The sequence below is a fragment of the Carcharhinus amblyrhynchos genome, chromosome 6 (assembly GCF_965287045.1).
Source record: "Carcharhinus amblyrhynchos chromosome 6, sCarAmb.v2.hapA, whole genome shotgun sequence".
Classification (NCBI taxonomy): domain Eukaryota; kingdom Metazoa; phylum Chordata; class Chondrichthyes; order Carcharhiniformes; family Carcharhinidae; genus Carcharhinus; species Carcharhinus amblyrhynchos.
This window is the reverse complement of record NC_137329.1, coordinates 86,184,749-86,211,329: the sequence shown is the minus strand read 5'-3', so window position 1 is coordinate 86,211,329 and position 26,581 is coordinate 86,184,749. Positions and strand designations below refer to the sequence as shown.

The following is a 26,581-nucleotide window of genomic DNA, read 5'->3' as shown; positions in this document are numbered from 1 at the left end:
CAGAAGACACAATTCCAACTGGCCCAAAAGCTGACACATGTTGAAGAAAGACAGCAGTAGGGACAAGTAAGAAACAGAGGCAAGTTGAAAATGACAGAAACTGATAAACAGAGATGGGACTGGGGAGGGGATGTGTGGTTGGCTGCATTTCGTGTGATGCTGTGAATGCGATTTTGGCAGTGTGGGCACATAAAATAGGGCAGGTGTCCACTCTACCATCTTACTACCCATCCCAAGCTCATCTCCATTATATGGGGAGTAGGTGGATGCCAAAATCAGCAGCCGTCCAGCCATATTTAAATAATCAATCAAGGGTCAACTGGACTTGTTAACAAGCCAAATGACCCCAATAATAATACGCTGCCCACTCCATCAAATGGTTGGCATGAGTAGTTGGTGAAAGTGGGCAGGCCATTTTTAAAAACCTTTTCAAAGGGTGGGCAGGAAGGGGATGTACGTTCTTCAGGTCCTGCTCTTTGCAGATCAGGGGAAGCCCCCCCTCCAAAATAGTACCCTTTTTTTCTTACCCAACTGCTCCATAAAGCACATAACACTTAAAGCTGCCAAACCTGCCTAAGACCTAGGATCTATGTGGCTCTGGGATCCACCAGTCTTTTTATTCTTCCTGATTGCAGTCACAGCAGTGTCCACTAGTGCCCTCTCAGTGTTTCCAGACTGATGGAACTGCCAGCCACCCCCTCCGTCCCTCTCCACTGGTTTGACCGATAGCTTCTGAGGGTAGGACTTCCTTCCCATTAAGGAGCAGAAGCTCCACACTGCTCCAATCTAGCTCTCCCCACAGAAGTCCCACACAGCCCCAGTCTAGCTCCCCACTCCCCCCCCACCCCCAACACAGTGTCTATGGCTGTGGGACAGGCTGGACTGGATGGTAGGGTCAGGCTGGCAAGGAGTGGAGAGGGGTGGCAATGGAGTGGATTGGCTCCATGTCGACTTTACTTCTGGGATGAATGAAATGTGTTCCAACAACTATGTTGTTAATTTGGTTTTTAAGTCAGTGCCCTGCAGGACAGAAGGCAACTACATTGTCCATTATTCCTGTGATGGAACTTTGAGAGAGCTCTAATAATTAGTCCCACTCCTCCTTGTCTTTTACAATAGTCATTGTTTGTTTTCTTTTCTAATTTATATCCAACTCTTTTTCAAATATACCACCGATTCCACTTCCAATACCCTTTCAAACAGTGCATTCCTGATCTTAATAAATCATTGCATGAAATAAGACCTCTGGTTCTTATTTTAAACCTTCATTCTCTGATTAATAACTCACCTTGCCAAAGGAAAGTTTCTGTTTGTTCCTAATACATGTTCCTGGCAAATAGCAAGTTGCAGAGGGTGGAGATGGAGAGTTTTCCATCAGGATTCATCATGATGGGGAGTTATCCAGACAGTAGCCTGACACGAGGCTTAATAACCTCATTGTAGCCTTGCAGTTTGCTTTTCCAGACAGATCTAAGCTGTGCTGGATGAATACCCAACAACGGAGACATAAAAGAAATAGAAGAAGGAGCTGTCTCACAGGATAACTCCACATTCACGTCACTCAGCTGTCCTTCATAAATGTCTCAGATAAAAATAGAAATCAGGCACAGGCAGGAAGCACAAAGCACGTATCACACCAGCTGGTCCAGGGCCATATGACGACACAGGGCCAAAAAATGATACAGGGCCATACACTGATCCAGCAGGGACCATCCCAAGAATTATTCAGACTTCAACATCTTCATTTCCTTTTAATCGGTAACACTTAGATAAAGAAAATAGTCTCCATCCAGAATAACAAATAGAAGCAGCAGGATAAGACACATAGAAGGCATACCAAACTACTACGGTTAGAATTACTTCCAACTGGATTTGTGCAGAAGATTGATTTATCCCAAGTGCTATTCCTAGAACAGGAGAAATGGCTGTGTGTACAAGGTGGGTGTGATGAAGCAAGGGATCATGATGAAATTTGGGTTTGATGCATTATTCTTTGGGATGATGATACCGGAATAGCTATCCTGGGAGGAATGTCTAAAGTTAAATGGAACAATTCTCTGGGAACTGCTGTGGGATTGGTTTTCCTTTTTGCAGCTGGCAACTCCTTGACCGTCACTCATTGTCTTGGTCTCCTTCAGGTCCTCCCATTGCATCCACTATTTGGTGACTTCTGTTCTATTGGAGTTATTTTGCAGCATGCAGCCCAATGTTATCATGCCTGTAAATGGTACAGTGGAACATCAGTAAGATTTATTTATTTTAATCGAATCTTATAGGGATATATGCCACTGCTGAATTTGATGTCATGAACCCTGGCTGAAGAGAGTATTGTTGGGCAGTCAAGTTCTGTCTATTGAGGGAAAAGCTGCCATTAAAAAAGTGAAATTATAGGTTGTGTTATGACCATTCCAAAGATCAAAGGACTATTATATTTTAAGCTGAATCTTTTAATTTAAGGTAAAACAGAGTGCCCTAGAATGGGGAATTGAACGAACAGTAAACTCTGTCCAGCGATAGGCCCATGTGACCAGGTTGCTAAAGGAACAGGGGCCTAGGTCAAGTTCTACTGAAAGCAAGTGCCAGCTTTCACAACTGGACACAATGGCGAAGGCAACTGGTGTCTTGCAGACACTCTGAGAGGCAGTGAAACCAAAAGCAATTCTGTGATGATAAGTCAGGCAGGAGAGAAGGACTGCTTTTGTGTTAATCACCCAAAGTAGAGTACTGTTAGGATGGAACCTCTGTTTGAAAGAACAAAGCTTATCTAGGAGATTTGAAGACCAAAGAATCACCAGCGCATTCTTATTGCTGGAAGTCCATTGAAATGTGCTGAGAAGGTGGAAGCATCAAGACGGTTTCTAAGCTACCTGGCATCTGCCTGTGAGATGCGGTTCTGATGGATACATACAGTTTACAACCTGCAAGTTAACTGGAGAGAACTAGTCCCTAATCCTAAGTGCCATTGATGAGAAAAACTTGTATGGCTAGATTAATTCCATCATTGAGACCCTATACTCCCAGGAAGCCAGCTAAAGTGAAGAGTAGCCTCCTTCTTCTGCACATTGTCCTTTGAAAAAGTCACACTGCCTTTCAAAATTCCTTCGGTGCCATAAGCTAATCTGACAGGTGTCATCAGAATCTGACTGAAGGGAAATGCTGCATGACAGTTGAGTTTTATTGCAACAAGCACTTCTATTGAACTTTAGACTTAGAAGTCCATTCCCTGTAAGGATGAGGATGCCTCCCTGATGAAGCATAATAAGCAAATACAGAGTTTTTTATACATGCCCAAGAGATGTGCATTGTCTACACATTCACCTTCCTTGCACATCTGCTAAGCCCTCCTTCAATGCAGGAGCAGCCATAATGGTGGGGCTTCTCTTCTCCATCTAGTTCTTGGAGAACAAGAAGAATTTTCAAAGGAATGCCCTATCCAATATAGAACAAACCATTTCTATTTAGAGGGTAACACTCAGAATAGTAGATGGCAACAAAAAAGAAGAAATCACTGGAAAGAACAAAGTAAAGGCAATTAAAAGGACAGCGAAAACTCATTATAAAGGTTAAAAAATTGCAACTTCACAGTCACTTATAATAGTAAAAGGGCACTACAGCTTTAAGAACTTCAAGACTGGGGAATCTATTTGTAACAGGCAGATAAAGGTGAATTTGAAATAAAGAACCAAAAGATCAGGAAATAAGGGGAAGGAAGGTCCTGCTATACAGCTTACATTTATTTCCAGCCCTATGAGCAATCTCCAGCGCTGACTGATGGGCATCTCAATCTGTCCTGACCACACTCACTCCTATCCTTCCATCAGAGAAACATTACTGAAAATTGAACTGGAAAATTAATCCTATAGCTACATACCAGCATAAAAACATTGTATGTGTCCGTGTGAAAGTTTCATATCATGATTGAAAAGAGGTCCAGCAAATTTCAACTGGTTCAATATAGTTTAGTTCAGGACTTTCCTCAAGGTATTTTACAAGGTAACATATTACAATATGTTAATATGAAAATGCTCACATTGCACTTTAGGAAAAAGTCTGATAGGGTGGTCCATCACTTACATCTATAAATGTACATTTGCTGTCACACAGATTGGCAACAAGGGAAAGTAGCAGGTAGTATTTTTTCTATAAGGATATAATGGCAAAAGCAGTAAAAGAAATATTTGAGAAATTTACCAACAACTTTGAACCATTACTGGGCAATTGTGAAATTAAATCAAAATATTTGTGTTGTACATATTAAATAGCTCTTGGAGAGTGTAATATAGGGAACATCCAACTGATAAGATAAGATCTGTATCATGTTTTTGTGTCATAACAGTGCTTTCAATGTACAGAATCAAACTAAAGTGATGCAAATAGGCAGTTGATCTTGCCCATACAGTCAGGCTGCGCTGAATAATTTTCCTAACGTTGTAAGACAGATTTATTAGTATCGTATACAGCTTGGTGGCATTTTCAGATGTCTGAGTTTGAAACAAGAAAAGAAACAACATGTCTTCAGGGCAACGACAGTTGACTTGGTGAAGACATACTTCAGCCACTACTACTAAATCAAAGTTACCAATATGTAACAGAGGGTATTATGGGAAAACTACAGGCTATTAACTATCTGACTGAACAGGCAGCTTTCTGACCTTTAAATTGTAAAGCTAATGTTAACAGTTCTAAGTTTTGGTTGAGTTACTGAAATTAGATCCTGTTGTGTTATGTTAATTCTAAATCTGTGCCGTGACAATCATTTTACTGTTGTGCTTATGCTGGGCATGAATATTATTCTAATGTGGAGATGCTGTTAAAGGTAGCATGGCCTCAGGCTCTGGTTATATTTCTTAACTGAACTATTTTATGGATACCTAGCAATGAGTGCAAGTTAAGTTTCTCAAGATAACTATGAAACAGATGTAAGCATTTTTTTGTAGCACCAGTTTTATGTCAGTTAGTGTTGCAATATATGCTAAACTTGTTTATAAGCTTTATATAAAGTTACCTTGAAATAGGTTTTATTGTAACCCAAGCATGAAATGTGTTTAAGGCAGGTCAAAGGTATCAAATAAGAATTTTCTTTTAAAAATCCTCTTTTAAGGATTTTCTCACAGTAGGCTGTGTGAGAAAATAACTTCAAATCATAAATGATTGAGAACTTTGCTTTAAGGTCCAATGTATTTTGTGAAGCTCTGTCTTTACAGCAATTTCTGCAAAGCAAACATGCCATTCAGGACTATGTTGCGACCTGACCCAAAGTCATTGTATTTAGAGTTCCAGGAGCAAACCTATCATCCTCTTTGTTTAAGCTGAATAGTAGCACATGACGATAAAGGAATGGAGGTAATTTGGGTATGTAATTGCTTAAAGGGTAGTGATGAATAGATATCTTTCTAACTGGAGTAAAGTACATACTAGGCCAGCGAGCAGTAGTAAATTTTTAGTTTTATCAGTGTCACAAGTAGGCTTACATTAACACTGCAACTAAGTTACAGTGAAAATCTCCACACTCCGGTGCCTGTTCGGGTACAGGGAGAGAGTATTTAGCATGGTGAATGCACCTAACCAGCAAGTCTTTCGGACTGTGGGAGGAAATTGGAGTGCCCAGAGGAAACCCATGCAGACACAAGGAGAATGTGCAGACTCCACACAGAAGTGACCCAAGATGGGAATCAAACCTGGGTCCGAGGCACTGAGGCAGCAGTGCTAACCATTGCGCCACCGTGCTGTGCAGTATTAGCAGCATTAGCTTTCTTGTTATCTATGTAATCTGGACATTGACGTAGGAAGTACAATTTTGAAATTTGCAGATGATGCAAAATTTGACGATGTAGGAAATAGTGGGTAGGGTTAGTTACAGACTTAAAGAGGACACAGACAGATTGCTGATGGCAGACACAATTTAATGTGGTTTAAGTGTGAAGTGACACACTGGAAGAAACAACACAGAGAGAAAGCATAATCTAAATTATACCATATTGAAGGCACAGTAAGAAGTCTCACAACACCAGGTTAAAGTCCAACAAGTTTATTTGGAATCATGAGCTTTCAATGCATTGTTCCTTCATCACTGATTTTGGATTTAACCTGGTGCTGTGAGACTTCTTACTGTGCCCACCCCAGTCCAACGCCGGCATCTCCACGTCATATTTTGAGGGGGGTGAGGAGGTGGGAGCACACGAGCAAAGGAACACAAAGCTCCATATTAAAAACTCCTTGAATGTGGCAGGGTAAGTTGATTAGGCGGTTAAGGCAGCATACGGAATACTTGTTTTTGTATTCAACGCCTTTATTTACAAAGCCAAAGAACTTGTTTAACCTTTAGAAATCATTGGCTAGGCCTCAGTTGAAGTATTGTGCACAATTCTGGGCACCAAACTTTAGGAATGCTATTAAGGCCTTTGAGAGAACACAGTGGAGCTTAATCAAAGATGATATCCAGGGTGACGGAATTCAATGATTTAGAGATATTGGGCAGAACTTTCTGATTGCTTTCCCAAAATGTTAACTCGGAGAAGAAAAGCAGTGTGCAGCCCATCGACTGCGCTGTTACCTTTTCTTGACGACTTTTTAAACACTTGGAAAATAAAGCCAGGGAAGGTGAACATGAAACCACCAGCGACATTCAAAATCATGAGTGGTTTCATTAGAGAAATCAGGGAGAAGCAGCTTTCTCTGGGTCATACCAGAGGTCACAGATTTCAAGCCACTGGCAGAAAAAAATAGAGGGGGGAAAGGAGGAGTAATGATTGCATACAGAGGACTGTTATGATTTTTAATGCACCAATTGAAAGGGTGGTGGCATCTGATTCCATAGCAGCCCAGCAAAAGAGAACAAACTTGTAAAATGTGCACAATTATGAGGGAGTAGCTGGGGTGTTGGCCTAAATGTAACAGCTTTTTCAAAGTACCCCCTTCTGTGCTGTAAGATTTTGATTCTATGCATTTGAGCTGAGATTTCAGAACTTAAAGGATAAAAGTTAACTCACTGTGTTCCTGATTTTCAGTTCCTCACAACTGCTTTATTTTAAATTTCAAACTTTTTAGCACATGGAAGATAAAGGTGGTGTAAATCTCAAAGCAGAATCTGAATGTTCTGTTAAGAAAACATGGATTGCATGGACTTTTTTCAATTTGTTCCTTTTTGAAAGAACATGAACAACACCTGAAGTGGGTGAAGTATTATGCAAATACCAAATATCGAATCAAGGAGTCATCAGAAAATTAAAGTCGACCACAATTGCCTTTTTTGCATATATGTCAATAAATTATTCTGCAAAGCAATATTGACAAATTATCAGCTTGCATGCAACCACGGAGAAGATGTCAAAAACTGTCTCCATCAATTATATTTTCATGTTGTATTCATTATTTTAATTAATGCTTTGATTTGGTGCAATTTTAAAGCTGGAACTGTGATTTTGTGGGTAATTCACTGATGGAGTTAGTTGTCTGCTCTGTGTCCTCCCACTGACAGGATCACAAATATATAGTAATCAAATATCACCTACCCTCTCAAACACCAAATCTAAGTGAATGGAAGAAATTGGGGCATATGTTTCTCACTAACATTTCAGTTAATAATTACATTCACTAAACTTACAGTTTAAGGGTAAATGTTGCAAGCAACACAAAGTCTGTATTACTGTTCTGATGAAGGGTCATCCAGACTCGAAATTGGCTCTTATTCTCTCTTCACAAATACTATCAGAGCTGCTGAGATTTTCCAGCATTTTCTGATAATGTCTTACTGTTTAGACAAATCTATCAGAGGCTGGTTGTACTTACCTGTCTAATAACAAAACAAGTTTCACAGAAAAGTGTTTTGTTTTTGCAGGGGTAAATCAGGCATAGCAAAAGTAAAAACAGAGAAACCTGAGTGGCATTCAACTTGTTACATCCTAGGTCTCATATATTCTGTAAATTGGACATAACCATTCCAATATACACGATTTTGGGTCATTTGGTTGAATGTAGTAAAGAAAGTTCAAGGTTTATCCTCACTAAATCTCTCTGGAAATGTTTGGCAAATGATGTTAGTAATTAGCAGAAAGTTAATAAACAAACAAACATTGAAGTCTAATGATATATTATTAGATTTCAGTAACGCAGTACACAGAACAACATTTAACACAGAGTTGAACACCTACCATTTACATTTTAATTTACAAAAGTGATATACAACAGTTCAAAGGCTTCAAGTTAAATTGCACTGAAGGAACACTATTGAGGATGAATGATTTGTTTGCATGATACATCAGGTGAGAAGACATATGCAGCCGACAGGAACTCTATCTTAGATAATCTGGAACAAACCCACTATTAAAATAAAAACTAATGACTTTCAGATACACCGGGAGTTTCATGATTGGCCACTGAATGTCTCCAGAAAGGCAGTTTTGCTTTTTATAAGCAGATCCAATTGTGGCTGTCAGCCAAAGAAAATCTTGGATGGGACTAAAATGGCCTTGCTCGCCACAAAATCATAAAATCCCGCCCGAGGTCAATGGACCTTTCTATGGTCCACCCCTTGCCCGTTCCAATTCCTGTGGCAGGTGAGCCAGTAAAATTCCAGCCATCATTTCCTCCTCATTTTCAGTGATGAGGTAAGTTTTTGTTTTAATGTGACACGAGGATTTTGAAGAGACAGATTAATTATTAGAACCGAAGTAACATCACATCATTTCACTTCATCTTGCTTGTGCTAATTCTGTTTTCTGAATGGCATTTTTTTAGCCACCCAGAGCAAAATTTCAGTCAGCTAGGAGCATGCTCTCAAATTAACCAGAATATTATTCATCAAGATTTTCATTTCATTTTCAAGAACTATGCATACATATCCCCAAATACAGGGCTGGTTCAATATTCCCATCTCCTTGAAAGCATATCTCTAGGATTTAACAAGCTTGGCTTATAGAACGAATTAACAGTGTGTAAAATTCTGTTGGATGAAAACCAGCACTGTATAACAGGATTACTATATATGAAGGTTAGACAGTGGTGCTTTAAGATATACCATCCAGTAATATTGGGTTAATGGTGAAATGCAGCGCTTCAAATAAGTTCACTGCTAGTAATTTAGGGTCATAATTAACTGAAGTACAGCACCACACTAAAAATAATACATTCCGTCCACACAGAATTTAAAGATGTATTTTAGACTGCAGTGTTGTAGTCTGAACAAACTCAAACCAGATGGTATCATATGACTGATGGAGATGTCATTGGTAACCTATGAAAGACAGCAGACTGTGAACTTGCTAGCTGTACAAAACTTATGTCCAATATTAGGATGCACTAAATGATATTTACTTTACAGTCAACAACATATTTTGCTGGAGTAGGGTATATACCCCACAACAGATCTGTTAATTAGACTTACAACTGCACATTTAGTTAAAGCTTTTTGTCACAACATTGCTGGTTAAGTGCAAGCTTATATAAGATATCTCCTTAACCAAAGAAATTAAGGCTTGAGAATTAATTTGGTGAAGGACCAAGGAACAGGATGAATAAGAGTGGTGAATTCAACATCAAATCAAGTACCAAGAGAGAAATTGGGGAAAGATTGGACTAAGGCAGGGAAAAGAGCTAGAAGGGAAAAGTCAGGAAAAATATTGTGGAATTTGACATTAATACCTTCCAACACTATTCACAACCTAAAGAAATAAGAGCCCATACTTCTTGTTCTTTACTTCCTGGGCAAATGTGTTTGATAGGCAATAAACAATTCTCATCTGCAATTTTAATTCTCCACTTCATTGCCAGTCTGACTTCCACATTGTTCCAGTGAAGTATTTTTTTCCACCTGTCCTATTACCATCTCCTTTCATTTCTGTAATTTAATCTCTCCTACTTTGCAATTCATTTTCTAGATTATCTTTTATTCTCTCCTTTAGTGGGGATTCTGTTATTTTTCCTACCACTGACAGGTCTATAATTCCCTGGGCATGTACTGACCCCTACTTAAATATCCAGGATCAGCAACACTCCGATACATCATTTTCTAATAAATTATCAGACCTGAGTTTCCTTGGAGTTGCAATCAGCTTCAGATTGTCATTCTGCTTAATTTTTTTCCCCTGAATTTCTGACTCAGACTTGACGAGATTGAAGCAGTTTTACTCACTCATACAGGTAGTATAGATGAGTAAATGGCCCATATCTTGCTGTCAAAATAAAACTGAGGCAAATGGTGTGCATTATTATTTTTGCATAAATGCTATAGCAACTTAAGGTGAGAGGCAGATACGCATTGTTACGTGTCAGTATCCATGGTGAGAACAGGATTGAATCGCTTTATTAGTGCAGTTGATATAAGTAAAATTTGCCACAGAGGTGTAATGCTCATAATTACCAAACTTATAATTACATAATAAATATTAATGTCTGCCAATTATCCTCCCTGGCAAAGAAAATTAATCATTGTAAATGTGGAATCTTGTTCCTTCAGGCTGTGAATTATTTTAGGACATTTTTGGCCTAGACTTTGCAGTGGTATCTATTCCAAAATTGTTAGCATCGGGTAGAATTATTCCTTGGAAACCATCTGCAACATCTGGAGTATGGCCATCTGCAGTTCCATATGAAAATCCAGAAGTTGCTGTTGGTGATTCTATGTTTCACCAAAGGCTGCATTACAAAAGTCCCAATCAGTTAGAAATCACTAAACAGATAACAGTGTGCCCTCTTATGTTATTCATCTTGCTGTACTAAACAATGAAACAGTTACACTTCATTCAGTGAGGTGCAACTGGGTTTTGAATAGAGTACTAAGTTCATTATTATTGCTGAAAGATCACTCTGGCCCTCGAAAACCGATCTTATATTTGTGAAATTTCATATTCATTATAATTAAAACCACACATACTAAAAATAGTCCATCTTATAAAATGTTTATAGTTCAATACCTAGCTAAATGCCATGTGTATGTTCCAACTCTATAAAATTTATGAAAAGTAAAGAATCATTACTTTTGACTTCCTGATTTGCTGTCTGTGAGAATACTTCAACATAACTGGCTGCTCAATGACATCACTGTTGTTTGATGCCTGGAGATCCCCTTGATTTGGCACCAGACTCTAATTGACATCAGGAAAGGGGAAACACATACCACAAAGATTGAGAGTTCTTCGCAGGCAACTTAATTGAAAGTAAGGGCCGTTGTTTTGCTGCTGACCAACAAAAGCAATGTTGATAAATTTAAACAGTAATGTTTCCTGCACTTTCAAAAACTGGATGGGCAAATTTGATTTTGAGCTGAAGGAACCAGCAGGTGGCCCCTGTTGCAACAAAATCCGGCCAATGATGTTGTTAACTGGCCTGTATATTTGCAGCACATTATAATAAAATGGCAATGAACCATGAAATCGTTTTCAAAGTTGTTCACTTCATATCAATTTGGATGCACCCTGTTGCCTAGGTTGTTTAATTCAGATCATTTGGGAATTCGTGCCAACAAACCTGGCATTGTGAAGAATAATGGGTTTAAGAACTCTTTATTAAAAATGCTGTGGATGTACTATCCAATGTGTTGCTTTAAGGTGTGCCAACAGAATCAGATTTGACATGGAAACCTTTTGTATGTTCACCATTCTGAAAGAGTTTTGCTGGATTTGGAATGACTTTCAGAATGAACAAACAGTAAGGATGCCATAACATCAAATCCTGGGTTGAAAATGATTCCTTTGGTCAGGCTTTTTTAACAGATAATTTATTTGTTTTGCTAAATCGACACCAGAGTAGCTAAACTGTGAATTTCAATACTGACTGGCTGAAACATTTGTTTGCTAAAAGAACTAATTTTATACCCTTGTGCAATGCCACATTTTCTCTCAAAGTTTGATATATGAATTAAGTCAACTTAATGCTTTACAGCCTAAGAGCGTACTCTCAATTGACACAATACCATCCAGCATAACACATTATTCTAGATCAATTTGGCAACATATTAAATTGAAGAACTATATCAATTTAATGCTTTGATCCATTAATTTGTCATTATTCAGCAGAACTAAATGAACTGTAATCAATAATTTGGTGCATTATAATAGTTCATAGTTCACTATTACAATGCAATAAAGGACCATAGTCTCTTCCCAGGCTTGATTGTTTCACCCACCAGACATTTTAACTTACCCACACCTCTATTCTAGTCTGCTCTGACCCAAGAAACTTCTCCTCACTGAATTATTCTGGCTTCTGCTCCTCCACTGTCCCCAATTTAGAATTATATCCTTGTTTAAAATCCATTCTAGGCATCACCTCCTCCCCCCCCCTTTATTGTTTAACTTCCTGCAGGCCAGTGTTCCTATGATTTACATTCTTCTGACTCCCAAACCACCAACATGACTTCGCAAATAATAAGCAGCGATCAAAAACTCATTGGCGCTTTGTCTTTGATTTTCCAGCTGTTTTCATTTTTGAGAGAAAAACCAATGGATCCATGGCATTCTAATATGCTAATATGCCACTTGTTGTCTGTGCAACTGCAGTTTCTTAGTAACTACTGAACGATAACTAACAAAGTACAGATCCTTCATAGAAAAATGCACCAATTAGAAAAATGTCATGGGATGTGAATTTATTTTAAGTAGTCACTGCCTGGGACTATCTGAAGTCTACTACTGACAGGAACCTGACATTTTTCTAATTGACACATTTTTCTATGAAGGATCTGTACTTTGTTAGTTATTGTTCAGTAGTTACTAAGAAACTGCAGTTGCACAGACAGACAGAACATATATTGCCATGTAACAAGTTGTGTCTTTGCATGGACTAGTTATTTATTCCACCACCACTCCCATACTTACACAAACACATGGACAGAAACAAAAGGAACAGTCCCTAGAAATCATTAATTGAAAATATTTGAAGTTTGCTGCACCTGGCCTTTCTAGAATGTCAGATGAGAAGACATAATTCAGAAATATCATAAAATGACACAAGATGGAGTCCACATCCATCACATATACAACAATGTGATTTACATCACCGGGTCATGTGTTTAGAAATTAACAAAAAGTTAGTTAAACATTTCTTCTGACAAAGCTAAGGGGGTCTTTAAATACAAATATTTTGCCTGAGTTAAATATTAACTAAAATCATTCGTTAATGATTAAAATGTACATTCTATAAAAAGAATTAGTTCAAACACTCCCCATTTAAATCTATTTTCTTTGTGATGTATCAAAAATGCAAGTTTGAAACAATCCATTTTATTTCAAATGAGTGCATATTCCAGTTTGTTATCACAAAACTACTACGTTAGACATTAAAGAACTAGAATCCAGAACAGTGACATGGGCAATTCTGCACAGGCAGCCTCCTGAAAGGCAAGTTACCAGATTGGTAAATGCAGGAAAGTTCAATGATGCAATGACAACACCAACTGTGGCTGTGACTTATTCTTAAAACATGGCTTTTATGAACAAGAATCCAATTCTCAAAAGCTGGTCCCCCTAGATAGTGTCTATCTCATGAACTCTTCATGGTCTCTAGATTGGCAGTGTTGGTGCAAACACCTTTTAGGTTCTTCCAGGTGCCCAATCTCAAAAACCATGCACCGAGATAACAAGACCATTATAATTCTGTATTTCTTACCTGTGGTAGTTTCTGTCTGGAAGAAAACCAAGCATATAGTACTAAAAAACAATTTTATGCATTATTAAGATATTTTGTGAAAGAATGAGGACTAGTATTCCCTAATCAATTGTGAAATTAGGTCTAACGAAACCTGGAACAACTGCTACTGTTTTCATTCATAATTTGGGATACTATAAAATCTTTCATACTTATGACTGTGTGGCCAAATTCCCCTCCAACTTGATTTTCAAGTTTGCTGATGACGCCACCATAGTGGGTTGGATCTCAAACAATGACGAGACAGAGTACAGCTGAGATGGAGAATCTGGTGAACTGGTGCGCCCACAATAATCTCTCCCCCAAAGTCATCGACTTCAGGAAGTATAGTGGAGGCCATGTCCCTATCTACGTCAATGGGTATGAAGTAGAAATGGTCGAGAGTTTCAAGTTTTTAGGTATCCAGATCACCAACAACCTGTCCTTGTCCCCCATGCTGACACTACAGTTAAGAAAGCCCACCAACATCTCTGTTTTCTCAGATGACTAAGGAAATTTGACATGTCCACTATGACTCTTGCCAACTTTTACAGATACACCATACTTAGCATTCTTTCTGGTTGTATCACAGCTTGGCATGGTTCCTGCTCTGTCCAAGACTACAAGAAACTACAAAGGGTCATGAATGAAGTTCAGTCCATCACACAAACCAGACTCCCACCCACTGACACTGTCTGCACTTCCCACCACCTTGGAAAAGCAGCCAGCCTAATCAAGGACCCCACACATCCCAAGCATGCTCTTTTCCACCATCTTCAGTTGGGAAAAAGATGCAAAAGTCTAAGAACATGTACCAACCAACTCAAGAACAGCTTCTTCCCTGTTACCATCAGACTTTTAAATGGACCTACCTTGCATTAAGTTAATTTTTCTCTACACCCTAGCTATGACTGTAACACTACATTCTGCACCCTCTCCTTTCCTTCTCTATGTAAATATGCTTAGTCTGTGAAGCACACAAGAAACAATGTTTTTCGCTGTATACTAATATATGACAATAATAAATCAAATCAAATCACAAGTTCAAGTGCCCTCTAGTGGCCAATCAATATTACTAATCTTAAAGGGACTTTTGGAGCTTTCTTCAATTTTTGGGCACTGTGACATCTAACATATGCGAAATATATTGCTCCATGCCGAGTTCCAACATCTTAAAAGGCAGACTCCAAAGACAGAAATATTTAAAAACATTCCTCTGCAACACATAACGAATACCTGACACAAGAATCAAATGTACTGAATACTGTGTTATAGGCTGCAGTTTCTTCTCTGGCTTACGAGACATTCCCAAACCACGAGGGTTTCACTGATGGTTTTTGCCATTGTTTCCAGCTTCCCAAGGGAATTATTGCATGTCAGCATCCGACTAACCTTACCAAATCATTCTTTCAGGCTTAACAACATGTGAAAGGCCTTGTTAATACTTAAGATTGTATGTACTCTTCAAATCAGAGTATCTCCCGGGACTGTTTCTGCCTGTCAGTCACAGCTGAGTACATTTTATCTGTTCATAATAGGACATATCAAATGTTACCTTAAGCAGGATGACATGACCACCAGTCCCAGCTCATCATCCACAACAGCCAAGAGAAAGCTGCAGCCAGGACAATGATTCTCTCCCCACTGAACTTGGATTAGTGAATCCTACGAGGATGTAAGTGAGTTGTACGGGTGGGCAAAAGGCAATGGGACTGCTCAAAAGTATTATTTTGCTCAGAAGTGTTTGTTTATCCTCCTTACCTTTACATTGGCTTCACAATTTGTCATTCATCTTCTGGAAACAGGAGATGTGCCTGAATCTGGGCCTCATCAATCTCTGCAGACCATTCTCACCGACACTCTCTGGCCACAGTTATTAAATGTACCATGTGAGCTGTGCTTAAGAGGGCGAACCTCTTCCTTCAGGTGGAACTGGTTTCAAAGACGTCTCCAACAGAGGGGTAATGGCACTCAACACTGCAACTACACAGCCAATTCCTGATGAAAGTATTTGTTTAACACAAACATATGGAAAGTGGAGAGGCAATTGAGGTTAGACAAAAAGAAATCAGACAGGTCACGCCCCTTTAATTTGTCACATAATTTGTCACTAAGAAAAAGATAAAGGCACAAATTTGGGGATGTGACCAAATTTAAAAATCTTTTAAATCTTTAATTATTCTCCCTTAAAAAAGGAATGACGCAGCGGATTTATTTTTTGTTGTAGGTTATCAAACACTCTTTAGCACTGCCCGATCAGTGTCACTGCATGGTTCCATCCTATAAGCACCACTGTCTACCGCCTGCCCCTTGCTCATTTCTGTGGGCCTTGACTAAGCAGTGTCAGAATGTCTATAGCAGCTGGGATAGGCATGCTGCCTGCCACCGCTTCCACACTTACTTTAGGGCTGCCAATTTTACTTTTCCCTGGCTTGCTTTTGCTGCGCCGAGACTGCTCGTGATCGAACTCCAGGTCCTCAAGCCGCTGTGTAAGGGCCAGTTTCTGCTGAATCGCCATACGCAGCAGGGAGTTCAGCGTCTTCTTCTCATCCTCGGCCGCTGCCAGCTGCCGCTGCATGTCATCCAGTTGTGTCACATACTCATCACACCTAAGGAAAATGTTGGAGAAAGGCAGGGAATCAGGCACTAACCATTCATCATTTCTTTTTTTCTACACAAGCTGCCCTGATGTTTTTTTTCACAGTAGTTCTTGAGAAACTTTATCAATATTTATCAACGGAAACTGAGAAGAAACTCCAGAAGTAAGCATTATGAATAGCAAGTACTTAACTCTTGATGCAGCCCAAGACCGGTCGCTATTGCTTCTTATCTGACCATTAAACGTTCATGTTTACAAGACTCATCAAATACTAAGATATCAACTCATAGTAAAATAGCAGAACGGTTGCGAGGGAATAATGTGAACCAATTCTGTTAATACTCTTTCCATTGCATGATGACAGGAGGATTAATCCTGTTAACATACCTATCGCATTAATATGCTGTCTCCCCTTCTGCAACTCTTGGTTAAAAAATATGTTTTGAGATGCATCTCCAGTTAAGTCTTTACCAGCCATAGTTCTTAACTGTCTGATACAAAAATAGCTCTTCCTGCTCGCTTACTAATACTGGATAAAGGCTTTAGGAAACTTTTATTTCTGCTGACATTTTTGCTAGGATGATGTCATTCATAAGTGACGCTATAATGCATTTTTAATGAGATTTATGTAATCGTTTCATGTGTCTGTAAGCAAATTTAAAAAACAGCTTTGACAAGGACTTGTTTCACGAATTGAAAACTCCTTTTAATGACAATTCCTGGAAAAATAACGTGGTGATAGCTGCTTCTTTAATTATTTATTTATTCTCCTCCTCTCAGGAAGATGCTAACTAATGCTGGCATGTAACCCTCCATCATCTCACCACTCTTCCTTTAAGACCAGGCATTGAAGGTTGACTGGATATTTGATCACTGTGATCAGAGTCATACCTGATCGTATTCTCCCAGCTCCTTGTGCATGTACCCTTCCCAGCAGGCTGGACTGGATAAAGATTAGCAGTGCTGCTGATTTCCCCCCTCTTTAACAAGGGACACACTGCCCCTGCCTCAGATGGACACACTCAGTCAGAGTGAGGTGGAAGCATGTTAATTAATCAGAGGAACTTCCACTGGACTCTATTGGAACATCATTGTGGCTGATGATGCCTTGCATAAACAGTTATATAACCCAATAAACCACAAGGTTTGTTGGAAGCTTGGAACTAACTCTCTTGAACTGGACTGCAAACTACAGTAATTTGATGAAGTTATTCACAATGCCTTACTGACAGGTATTGATTAACTTGTAATAAATAATGGATAAATGACCAAGGACAAAGTCAGGGTTATGTGGGGTTCTTCACAAAAGTACTGTGCTGAATGGTACTGCAAATATACTGAGTGGAGCCCAGATGTTTTCCCTTTGGTAGAGAGGATAAATAAAAATTGAAGAGCAAGGCAAGGAGATCTGTGATAATGCAGAGCACTGGTGGTACCTGGTTTGACTGTCCTGTTATCTGAGGAATAATCAACAGCACTGAGGAATTTGGAAGTCAATGAGAAATCAATGGGGGAAAAAAGGGGAAAAGGGCAACATGGTGGCACAGTGGTTAGCACCATTACCTCACAGTGCCAAGGACATGGGTTCAATTCTGGCCTTGGGCGACTGTCTGTGTGGAGTTTGCATGTTCTCCCCATGTCTGTGTGGGTTTCCTTTGGGTGCTCCAATTTCTGCCCACAGTCCAAAGATGTGTGGATTAGGTTGATTGGCCACGCTAAATTCTCCCTTAATGTCAGGGGGATTAGCAGGGTAAGTGCATGGAGTTATGGAATAGGGCCTAGGTGGGATTTTTGTCAGTGCGTGCTCAATGGACTGAATGGTCTCCTTCTGCACTGTAGGGATTATATGATTCTATAAAAATTGCTGTAGAAATATTTCAACAGCAGCAAATTTAGGATTACATACACTGAAACATCAAACTTTCCCATTCACGACTTTTGTCTCCTTCAGACTGGATCATTCCAACGCTCATTCCATTCTGTTCTCCACCTTCTGTCAACTCCACCTTATTCAAAACTCCTGTGTGGTCTCTCCAAAACCAGAGTCATGAGGCATTGGATGAGTGGAGGAGGTAAGTGATGGACTGGCCTCCTATCTTCATCCCCTGTAAATGTCAGCACATGCAAAACTCTGTTGCCCATGTTCTGCCCTACAGCTTCTGCTCACATATCTCAATGTCCTTCCTGACCTACAGTAGCACCCAGTTTTTCAAGGCCTCCAATTTGACATGTTTAAAACAACTCACGACCTAGCTATTTCTAACTTCCTCTAGTGGTACAGCCTTTAGCTTCACATGAACTTAATTATTAGGGGCTATCCCTTCAGCTACTTAACACACCATGTTCTGAAATTTCCAGAAACCCTTTCTATCTCTCTCCCTCCTTCTCCTTTAACTGCAGCCCAATCCATCACGTAAACCATCTATTGGCTCTGTCTACACTTCTCGCTGCCTCGGCAAAGCAGCCAACATAATGAAGGACCCCATGCACCCTGGACATTCTATCTTTCACCTCCTTCCTTCGGGAAAAAGATACAAAAGTCTGAGGTCACGTACCAACCGACTCAAGAACAGCTATTCCCTGCTGCTGTCAGACTTCTGAATGAACTTACTTTGCATTAAGTTGATCTTTCTCTACAGCCTAACAATGATTGTAACACTACATTCTTGTTCCCTTCTCTATGAATGTTATGTTTTGTCTGTATAGTGTACAAGAAACAATACTTTTCACTGTATGTTTATACATGTGGCAATAATAAATCAAATCAAAAACCTTTCATACTCTGCCTGAGATGAAACTCTTTTGCTTCTGTGACTAAACTTGTGATCATTGGCCCAAATATCTCTGTGTACGGCTTAACAAATACAGTGTATTTGTTAACTCTTGTGTAAAGTGCCTTGGGACTTTTGTTACATCAAAGGTGCTTTAGAAATGCAAGTTGCTATTGTTCTCTTCTGATAATTTGTTCTTTCATATTACTCACACCCTCAATTTGGTGCTGCCATAAATTTTGATATTTCTATAAATGAGTGGTCTTAATACTGGTCTTGATGGAGTACTGTGTGCAGTTTTGGGCGCCGTACTCACACAAGGATATTTTGGCCTTGGAGGGAGTGCAGAGGAGGTTCACTAGGCTGATGCCGGAGTTGAGGGGGTTGAGCTATGAGGAGAGGCTGAATAAACTAGGCTTGTACTCGTTAGAGTTTAGAAGAATGAGGGGAGATCTCATTGAGACGTATAAGATGATGAATGGGATGGATAGGATAGAGGTGGAGAGACTCTTCCCACTCAGAAAGGATAGTAGGACTAGGGGGCACAGCCTCAAGATAAAGGGGGGGTGGTTTAGAACAGAGTTGAGGAGGAACTTCTTCACTCAAAGGGTGGTGAATCTCTGGAATTCTCTGCCCGTTGAAGTGGTGGAGGCTACCTCGCTAAATATTTTTAAGACGCGGGTTGATGGGTTTTTGATAAGAGAGGGGATTAAGGGTTATGGGGAGAGGGCGGGAATGTGGAACTGAGCCACGACAGATCAGCCATGATCTTATTGAATGGCGGGGCAGGCTCGAAGGGCTAGATGGCCTACTCCTGCTCCTATTTCTTATGTTCTTATGTTCTTATGATACCCATCTTTTGGAACAATTTCCCCTCTTTTTGCTCGACTCAGTAAACATCTTAAGCAGTCTCTATTTTCCCTTTTGTATCCAGCTCGATATCCATTCTGTATTGAAATTAGTCTCAAGTCTCCTTCGTGGTACCTCTTTTTTCAATCTGCTCATGGGACGGGGTGCCATTGGGCCAGCATTCATTGACCATCCTAATTGCCCTTGAGAATGTAGTTAAGAGTCAGCCACATTGCTGTGGGTCTGGAGTGTCATGTACCAGATGGATTTTAACAACAATCAAAATGGTTTAATGGTCAGCATTAGACTTTGAATTCAAATTTCACCATCTGCAGTGGTGGGATTTGAACCTGGGTCCCCAGAGTATTACTTTGGGTCTCTGGATCACTATGCCACCACTTCCCTCCTTATTGAAGATTTTTAAAATATCCTAATATATTACATTAACTGTATTACTCTTAGTTAGCCTTTTAATTACTGCTTCAAGAAGTCAATTAGTTTGGTTAACCATGACCTTTCCTTTCAGAATTCATGTTGACTTCTCAAATAAATTTTCAAATCCTAAATCCTATTATGTCCTTGATTAAGAATTCCATTACTTTTCTTAACATTGATGTTAATCTAATTGCCCATAGTTCCCCTGTCTTGTTCCATCCCCCTTTCTAAATAGAGGGATCACATTGAGCTGTTCACCCTGTCTCCTGCATTATTTCCTTTTCTAATGAAAGGTGTCACTGCAGCTTTCAATCAAATATATCCTTCCTGTGGTGAGGTGCACAATCATGCAGACTGGTTCTAGTCAGACTTCTTTACAGCAGCAACATAACTTCCAATACTTTGTAGTTCTGCTTTTTGAGATGAAAGCCAATATTCCATTAGCTTTTTTATTTTTCATACATGTTCCCTAGCTTTAGTGATTTCTGCAGGTATTTCCAAAGGCATCTTTTGAAGGAATGGAGGTGGGGGGGATGCAGTGTGGGGAAGCGGTGGGTGGGAGTGGGTGGCAGAGGACGGTGGTGGTGACATTCTCATGTCCAAATAGAGTAGGGTCTGTTGGGTTATTGTGGGGATAAAGCAAGATGTAATTCTGGAAGGAGAGCAATGGTTTAGATGCTGTCACTGTTCCAGTAACTCAACAAGGTGGCCATTATCCAAAAATGAGCCATCCTGGCAATGGATAGCAATTCAGCAAAACAGAAAGCTTATTTCCCATCCATTCCTCAGACAAAAGTCAAATGCAGTGCCTCCACCCTTTCCCATCACTGCTGTGGTTCCAGCAGGAACTGGAATTAGCTATTAGCAATGCAATTTGCATTTACCCATTGCGGATTTGGCCGATTGCTTTTAGCTCAGTGTAAGAAATCTATGATGAGCAATTTGGCATCTTTTTGTTTCTCTTTCCCTCTGGGACATTTGGGCATAACACACTGCTGGGGTCAAGTATTCACCATTTGGAAAATCATGAGTATGAGAATTTCAGCTTAGTAACAAAAAGCATTTTAGTCCATGTCCCTTGTAAGTCTAACTTCATGAAAATTGCAGAGCTTTGGACTGATGTGTGGCAAATAACACACATGTCACGCAAGAGCTGGGGTGTTACTATCTCCAGCAAGGGAGAGTCAAACCAGCCTCCCCTTAATGACCAATGACATTACCACCACTAAATCCTCACCATCAACATTCTGGGAATCACCAAGGACCAGAATTTAACTGAACAAACTGTACTATGGTTAGAAGGGCAGGCCAGAGCCTGGGTATTTTGTAGCGAGTGACTCTCCAAAGCACGTCCATCACATACAAGGCACAAGTCAGGAGTGTGGTGGATTACTCTTCACTAGTTTGGATTAGTACATCAACAACACTCAAGAAACTCAACACTATCTAGGGGAACAAATTGACTGGCACCCTGGCAACCATTTTAAACATTCAAGCCTTGAATACTGGTGCATGCAGATGACAGTATACAATATACGCAAGATACACGGCAGCAACTCAGCAAGGCTTCTTCAAACCCAGGACTTCTAACATCTAGAAGGACAAGAGCAGAAGATGCAAGGAAATATTACCATCTGCAAATTGCCCTCCAAGTCACACATCATTCTGACTTGGGACAATATCACTGTTCCTTCACAGTCACGGTGTCAAAATCTTGGAACTCCCTCTATAACTGTGGGTGTATTGGTTCAAGAAGGTGATTCATCAATTTCTGAAGGATAATTATGAATAGACTAAAATGCTGCTTTTCTAGTGACACCCACATCCTGTAGACAAATTAAAAAATGCACCGTTTTTGTTAGAAAGTTCCACCATATTCAGTGCTGAATAATACCTTTCTCAGTGAACATGAAGTCTTAACATAATTCAATCTATTCCCAAATTATACTTTGTCCATATCAAAAGTCTATTTGTTCATGTATTTTCTGATTCGATTCAAAGTTTAAGATGAAGCGTTTCTGATCAAAAGCTGGTGAAAAGTGGACGAGGAAGCCGAAAGGTGGTCAAGAATGAATATTTTATTTTAATAAGTGCAGAAAAACATTGTCAAGGTGAAGGTGCAAAAGGAGGTGAGAGGTTTATTCCATTACAGGAGGGAAAAAGGTGCAAGGGTAAAGTCCTTGAAAATCTTACCTCAAATAAAAGTTTACAGTGAGAACTTGAGCTGGGATTAAAATGAGGGGAAAATATTCAATGGAGCGGTGTCCTGATGCAATCCGTCTACCCTCCCAGTCCCTCAGATGCTCCGCCCACCAGCTGTCTTCCCTGAGAATGTGGGGAGAGGCAGTTTCACATATGAACAGAGGTAGGAGAGTCACTTCTCATTGATGTTTTACCTGCCTTTTTATGGGCCACTGTCTTCATTGACAAGTGTTTGGCAAACCCTTTCATAAGTTCACAAATACATGATAGGAAGTAAACTGTAGGAATGAATCATTGAGTCACATCTGCACTAAGTTGTTGTGAGTGAAATGGCAGTTTTTTGTCCCTGCCTTGTTTCTGATTCATGTGAACTATAAACACCAATGTAGACTAGTTGGGTTGAATGTATCTTCTATGTAATTTATTTTGGGGCGAGAAAGGTTTGCTAAACAACCTTTTTATGAAGACTGTGCCCCTTTAACTTTCTAACTAGTCCGGGGAAAGGTATTGTACTTTGTTAGCTGTTTAACAAAGCTTAACTAACTGTCCTGCTACTGGAAACAGAAAATATTACTTTTTCAGACTAATCTTTTGGAACTTCTTTTCTACATAGACACATTTGCACACATGCACCCAATGGTAGTATTATTTACTATAAGTATACACTGTAGAAGCATGCGTTACACTTTATCTTTGCAACTTGTCACCCTCTCTGTTAGGCGAGTTTCTTTGACCAAGCGAATGGACAGCTTCTGCACCAAGAGCCTCTTTCAAACACTGTTTCTGAAGTGGTTGTTCATGGTCCAATCTTCCCATTCTCCCACCTATTTCCCTGTGGTCAAATACGTGGCTTCTGTTTGGCATCTGGTCCACTTCATGAATCGGAGACTGGAAACACCACGTGGTCAAAAAGGGGAGCAATCTATGACCAAACACTCAGTGATACATATCATAGAGCCAACGTGGAGCTGAATAAACATTTTCATATTTTTGCCTGGGTTTTAGGGACGTCTCTTAACGGATTCCTTTTCTATCTAAAAGATAGTTTTTTGCCCTCCCTCCTTTCCTTTCTTGAAGGCAATGATTATCATACACATCCATTGGTACTTTTCCCAAGACTCCTTCTGGTTTGAGTCTTGAAGGTAAGCTATTTGATTACAGGCCTCACATCATCTCCTACATCCACACTCTGTGCTTCCACTTGATGTTTACAGATGACAATCAGTCATGGGAAACCTGGAAAATTTTCCGTCTTGATTGTAAGCACAAAGGGGTTTAAGCCTATCCTGCCTATTCCAGTTTCCTGTTAAAAGGCTGTTACCGTAGCTGTTTTATTCTACCATTACATTCGTTTAATGCTTCAAAACATGAAATGAAACATGTCATATTAGATAGGCTGGAGGAGCTCAGTAGTTGAGAGTATAAAAAGCATTATAATAGCCACTAATGACAGGAAGTATATTTTGTTATTGTTGGGCATTGGATTAGCCAATTGGGAACTATATCAGACAGATTTGAAGCTAATTTGGCAGCCAATTAAATGCAATGGCCTTTGTACAGTGGCGTGGAGCAGTGAATCACCAAGATATAGACAAAGAAGAACATAGTTTAAATCTATGTGGGGCCAGAATTGTCAATTCCTAGTCAAGTCAGGCATGTAGATAGAAGCTAGAATACAAACAAGCCTCCTCATAATATTTTTGTTCTGTGTTCCCTCAAATATTTAATGAAACTGACCCAACAACCTCTTGTATAAACCGTGAGTTCAATGGTCCAATGACAGCAGGTACTCTGTACCTTCTTCCTCCTCCAAAACAACAGTTAGAAGTCTCACAACACCAGGTTAAAGTCCAACAGGTTTATTTGGAATCATAAGCTTTTGGAGCTCTGTTCCTTTGTCAGGTTATCACCTGATGAAACAGCAGTGCTCTGAAAGCTTGTGATTCCACGTAAACGTGTTGGACTTTAACCTGGTGTTGAGAGACTTTTTACTGTGCTTATCCCAGTCCAACGCCAGCATCTCCACTCCAAAACAACATCATTATTAAAGTTATAAGTTTCAACTATCAAGTGCTCGCACCTGGTGGCAAACATGGCACGTAAGGACGAGAAGGTCGCCGCATCCTCCTTCAGGGCCTTGAGCTCGTTACGCAGTTTCATCATTGTCTCGGTCACCATAGTTTTCTCATTTTCATACTTACTCTTCAGATTTGCCAAGGCAATTTCTGCTGTCTGCAGGAATTAGCAACAGAGAAAACAAATGTTAGCATAAAAGCCATGCACACATATGGACCACAATGGAAATCCTTCCAATAAATGAGCAGTTGGTTGAAATTTTAGCAAGTTCACAGCTGGCAACAATTTTCACATTCAACCTCCTGGTTGTACAATGCCGCTGGGTCTCCTTTTACAACAAGAAATGGTAGGAGTCGCTCCACAGCTGTCAGAAGTGAACAACTTTCACAGCTGTGAGATATTGCCCATGAGTCAGCTGTGTACCTGAAGCATTATCGTACATCATAACTAGAACGTGGTTAAATGGTGCAGGCTGCATCCATCACAAGGGAACAGAAAGGGGCCTATTATTTCTTAGGGTGTCTTCACTCTGCTGACACTGGAAATGTAGCTGCTTTGAGTCACTGATATGCTGAGTTGTCTCTTCCTCTGTATACCTCTGTGACTCACCAAAAAAATTCAATGGGTATGAAACATTTTGGATATCATTCAGCTATTTTAAGATCCTACCTAAAGGCACAGAACTCCAATTTCCCAATTCTTGGGATTTGAGGAATGGATTTAAATATTTCAATAACATATTGAGTTTTCTAGTCAGTTTTAGAGACTACCAAGCAACATTTGTCCCTATACTTACGGAAATGGACAGTGGATGGACTCTGTCGGAAAACATCTGGCCTGATAAAATTCTAAATAAAACCCCCAAATACGAGGTTTAGAATTTAGATTTAAAAATGATTCGACATTTACACTCTTTTATTGCAAAAAGCTGTAATTAAAATTACATTTCAACTTAATAGAAGGGACAGGCAAATTAGTCTCCTATTTTGGGATTTAGATTTGATTCAACCTGACCCACATCTCAAGCCCACTGTATACAATCCTCTGGGTCCAATTCATTACAATCACTCTAGCCTCTCTGTTCCACAGCTAGAAACCTTGATCCAACTCCAAGATTTTGGCAAGAGCCAAATTATTGCTGAATAGAATGGTGGCTGTTTAAAATGTTCTCCCCAGTCACAGGTTCCTGAGCTGTGCTCTCCAGACTGTGCATGAGACACCAGTCAGGCAAACCTGGATATTCCAGTGGTCTTTATGATCCATTTCTTTGTTGAACCCAAGCACAAGTTTTATCAACAGATCTAATCAACCATTGCACAGATCTCAAAAGCATTTAATCACTAACTGTATCAATCATCCTTTTACAAGAAAGTCAACTCAGGGAAGTTTGACATTCCCAATCTGTTATATCAATCTCTCCAATTAAAATCCCCAATTTCATCAAATTCTAAAAGTCCAGCGAAATTCCGGGTATCGTCCATGGATTTATTGATTGGCATATTTTACTTTCCACATCTCTCCTGATAGCATTGACTGATATTAGATACAGTTCCACACCTGTCCCTCAACCTATGAGATGTTCTTAACAATGAGTATAAACAGATTATTCAATATTGGGGACACCACAATTCAGCCCCATTCTAATTACACTCAGGATTAGCTCAGTTAATATAAGTAATTTTTTTGATCTCCTTTTTGCATCTCCCTGCTGAGAGTGCAGGGCAATATAATCTTAAGATCTACCAAGAATCAATATCCAGACAGCACTCTGGGGTGTAATTTAAATATAAATTGGCTTCTCATCACTTTCAGCCAAAGACGGACAATATGTGGGAAATTTCAATGTTGGAGATTCACTCCAGTATTCCAATTAATTCCAAAGGAGGATGCGTAATTAGCAAAATGCTGTAATAATGTCACTGCTGAGTCATTATTTATTGATTCTTGATCAGATGAGAGGTCACAAGATGTGAAATGTTAACTCTGTTTCTCTCTCCACAGATGATGTCAGATCTGCTGAGTATTTCCA

At 39.7% G+C, this 26,581-nt stretch overlaps 1 protein-coding gene across 4 annotated transcripts in view; it reads right to left on the bottom strand.

The window, feature by feature from the left end:
* bicd1a (bicaudal D homolog 1a) overlaps window positions 1-26,581 on the bottom strand; it is a 240,415-nt gene that overhangs the window by 25,325 nt on the left and 188,509 nt on the right. For all 4 annotated transcript variants that reach the window (XM_080190860.1, XM_080190863.1, XM_080190861.1 and 1 more), the window contains 2 exons: window positions 24,557-24,708; window positions 16,022-16,229 (listed from right to left, as the gene is read on the bottom strand). In XM_080190860.1, the coding sequence (XP_080046986.1) occupies window positions 16,022-16,229; window positions 24,557-24,708 (360 nt within the window). The remainder of the gene's footprint in view (window positions 1-16,021; window positions 16,230-24,556; window positions 24,709-26,581) is intronic.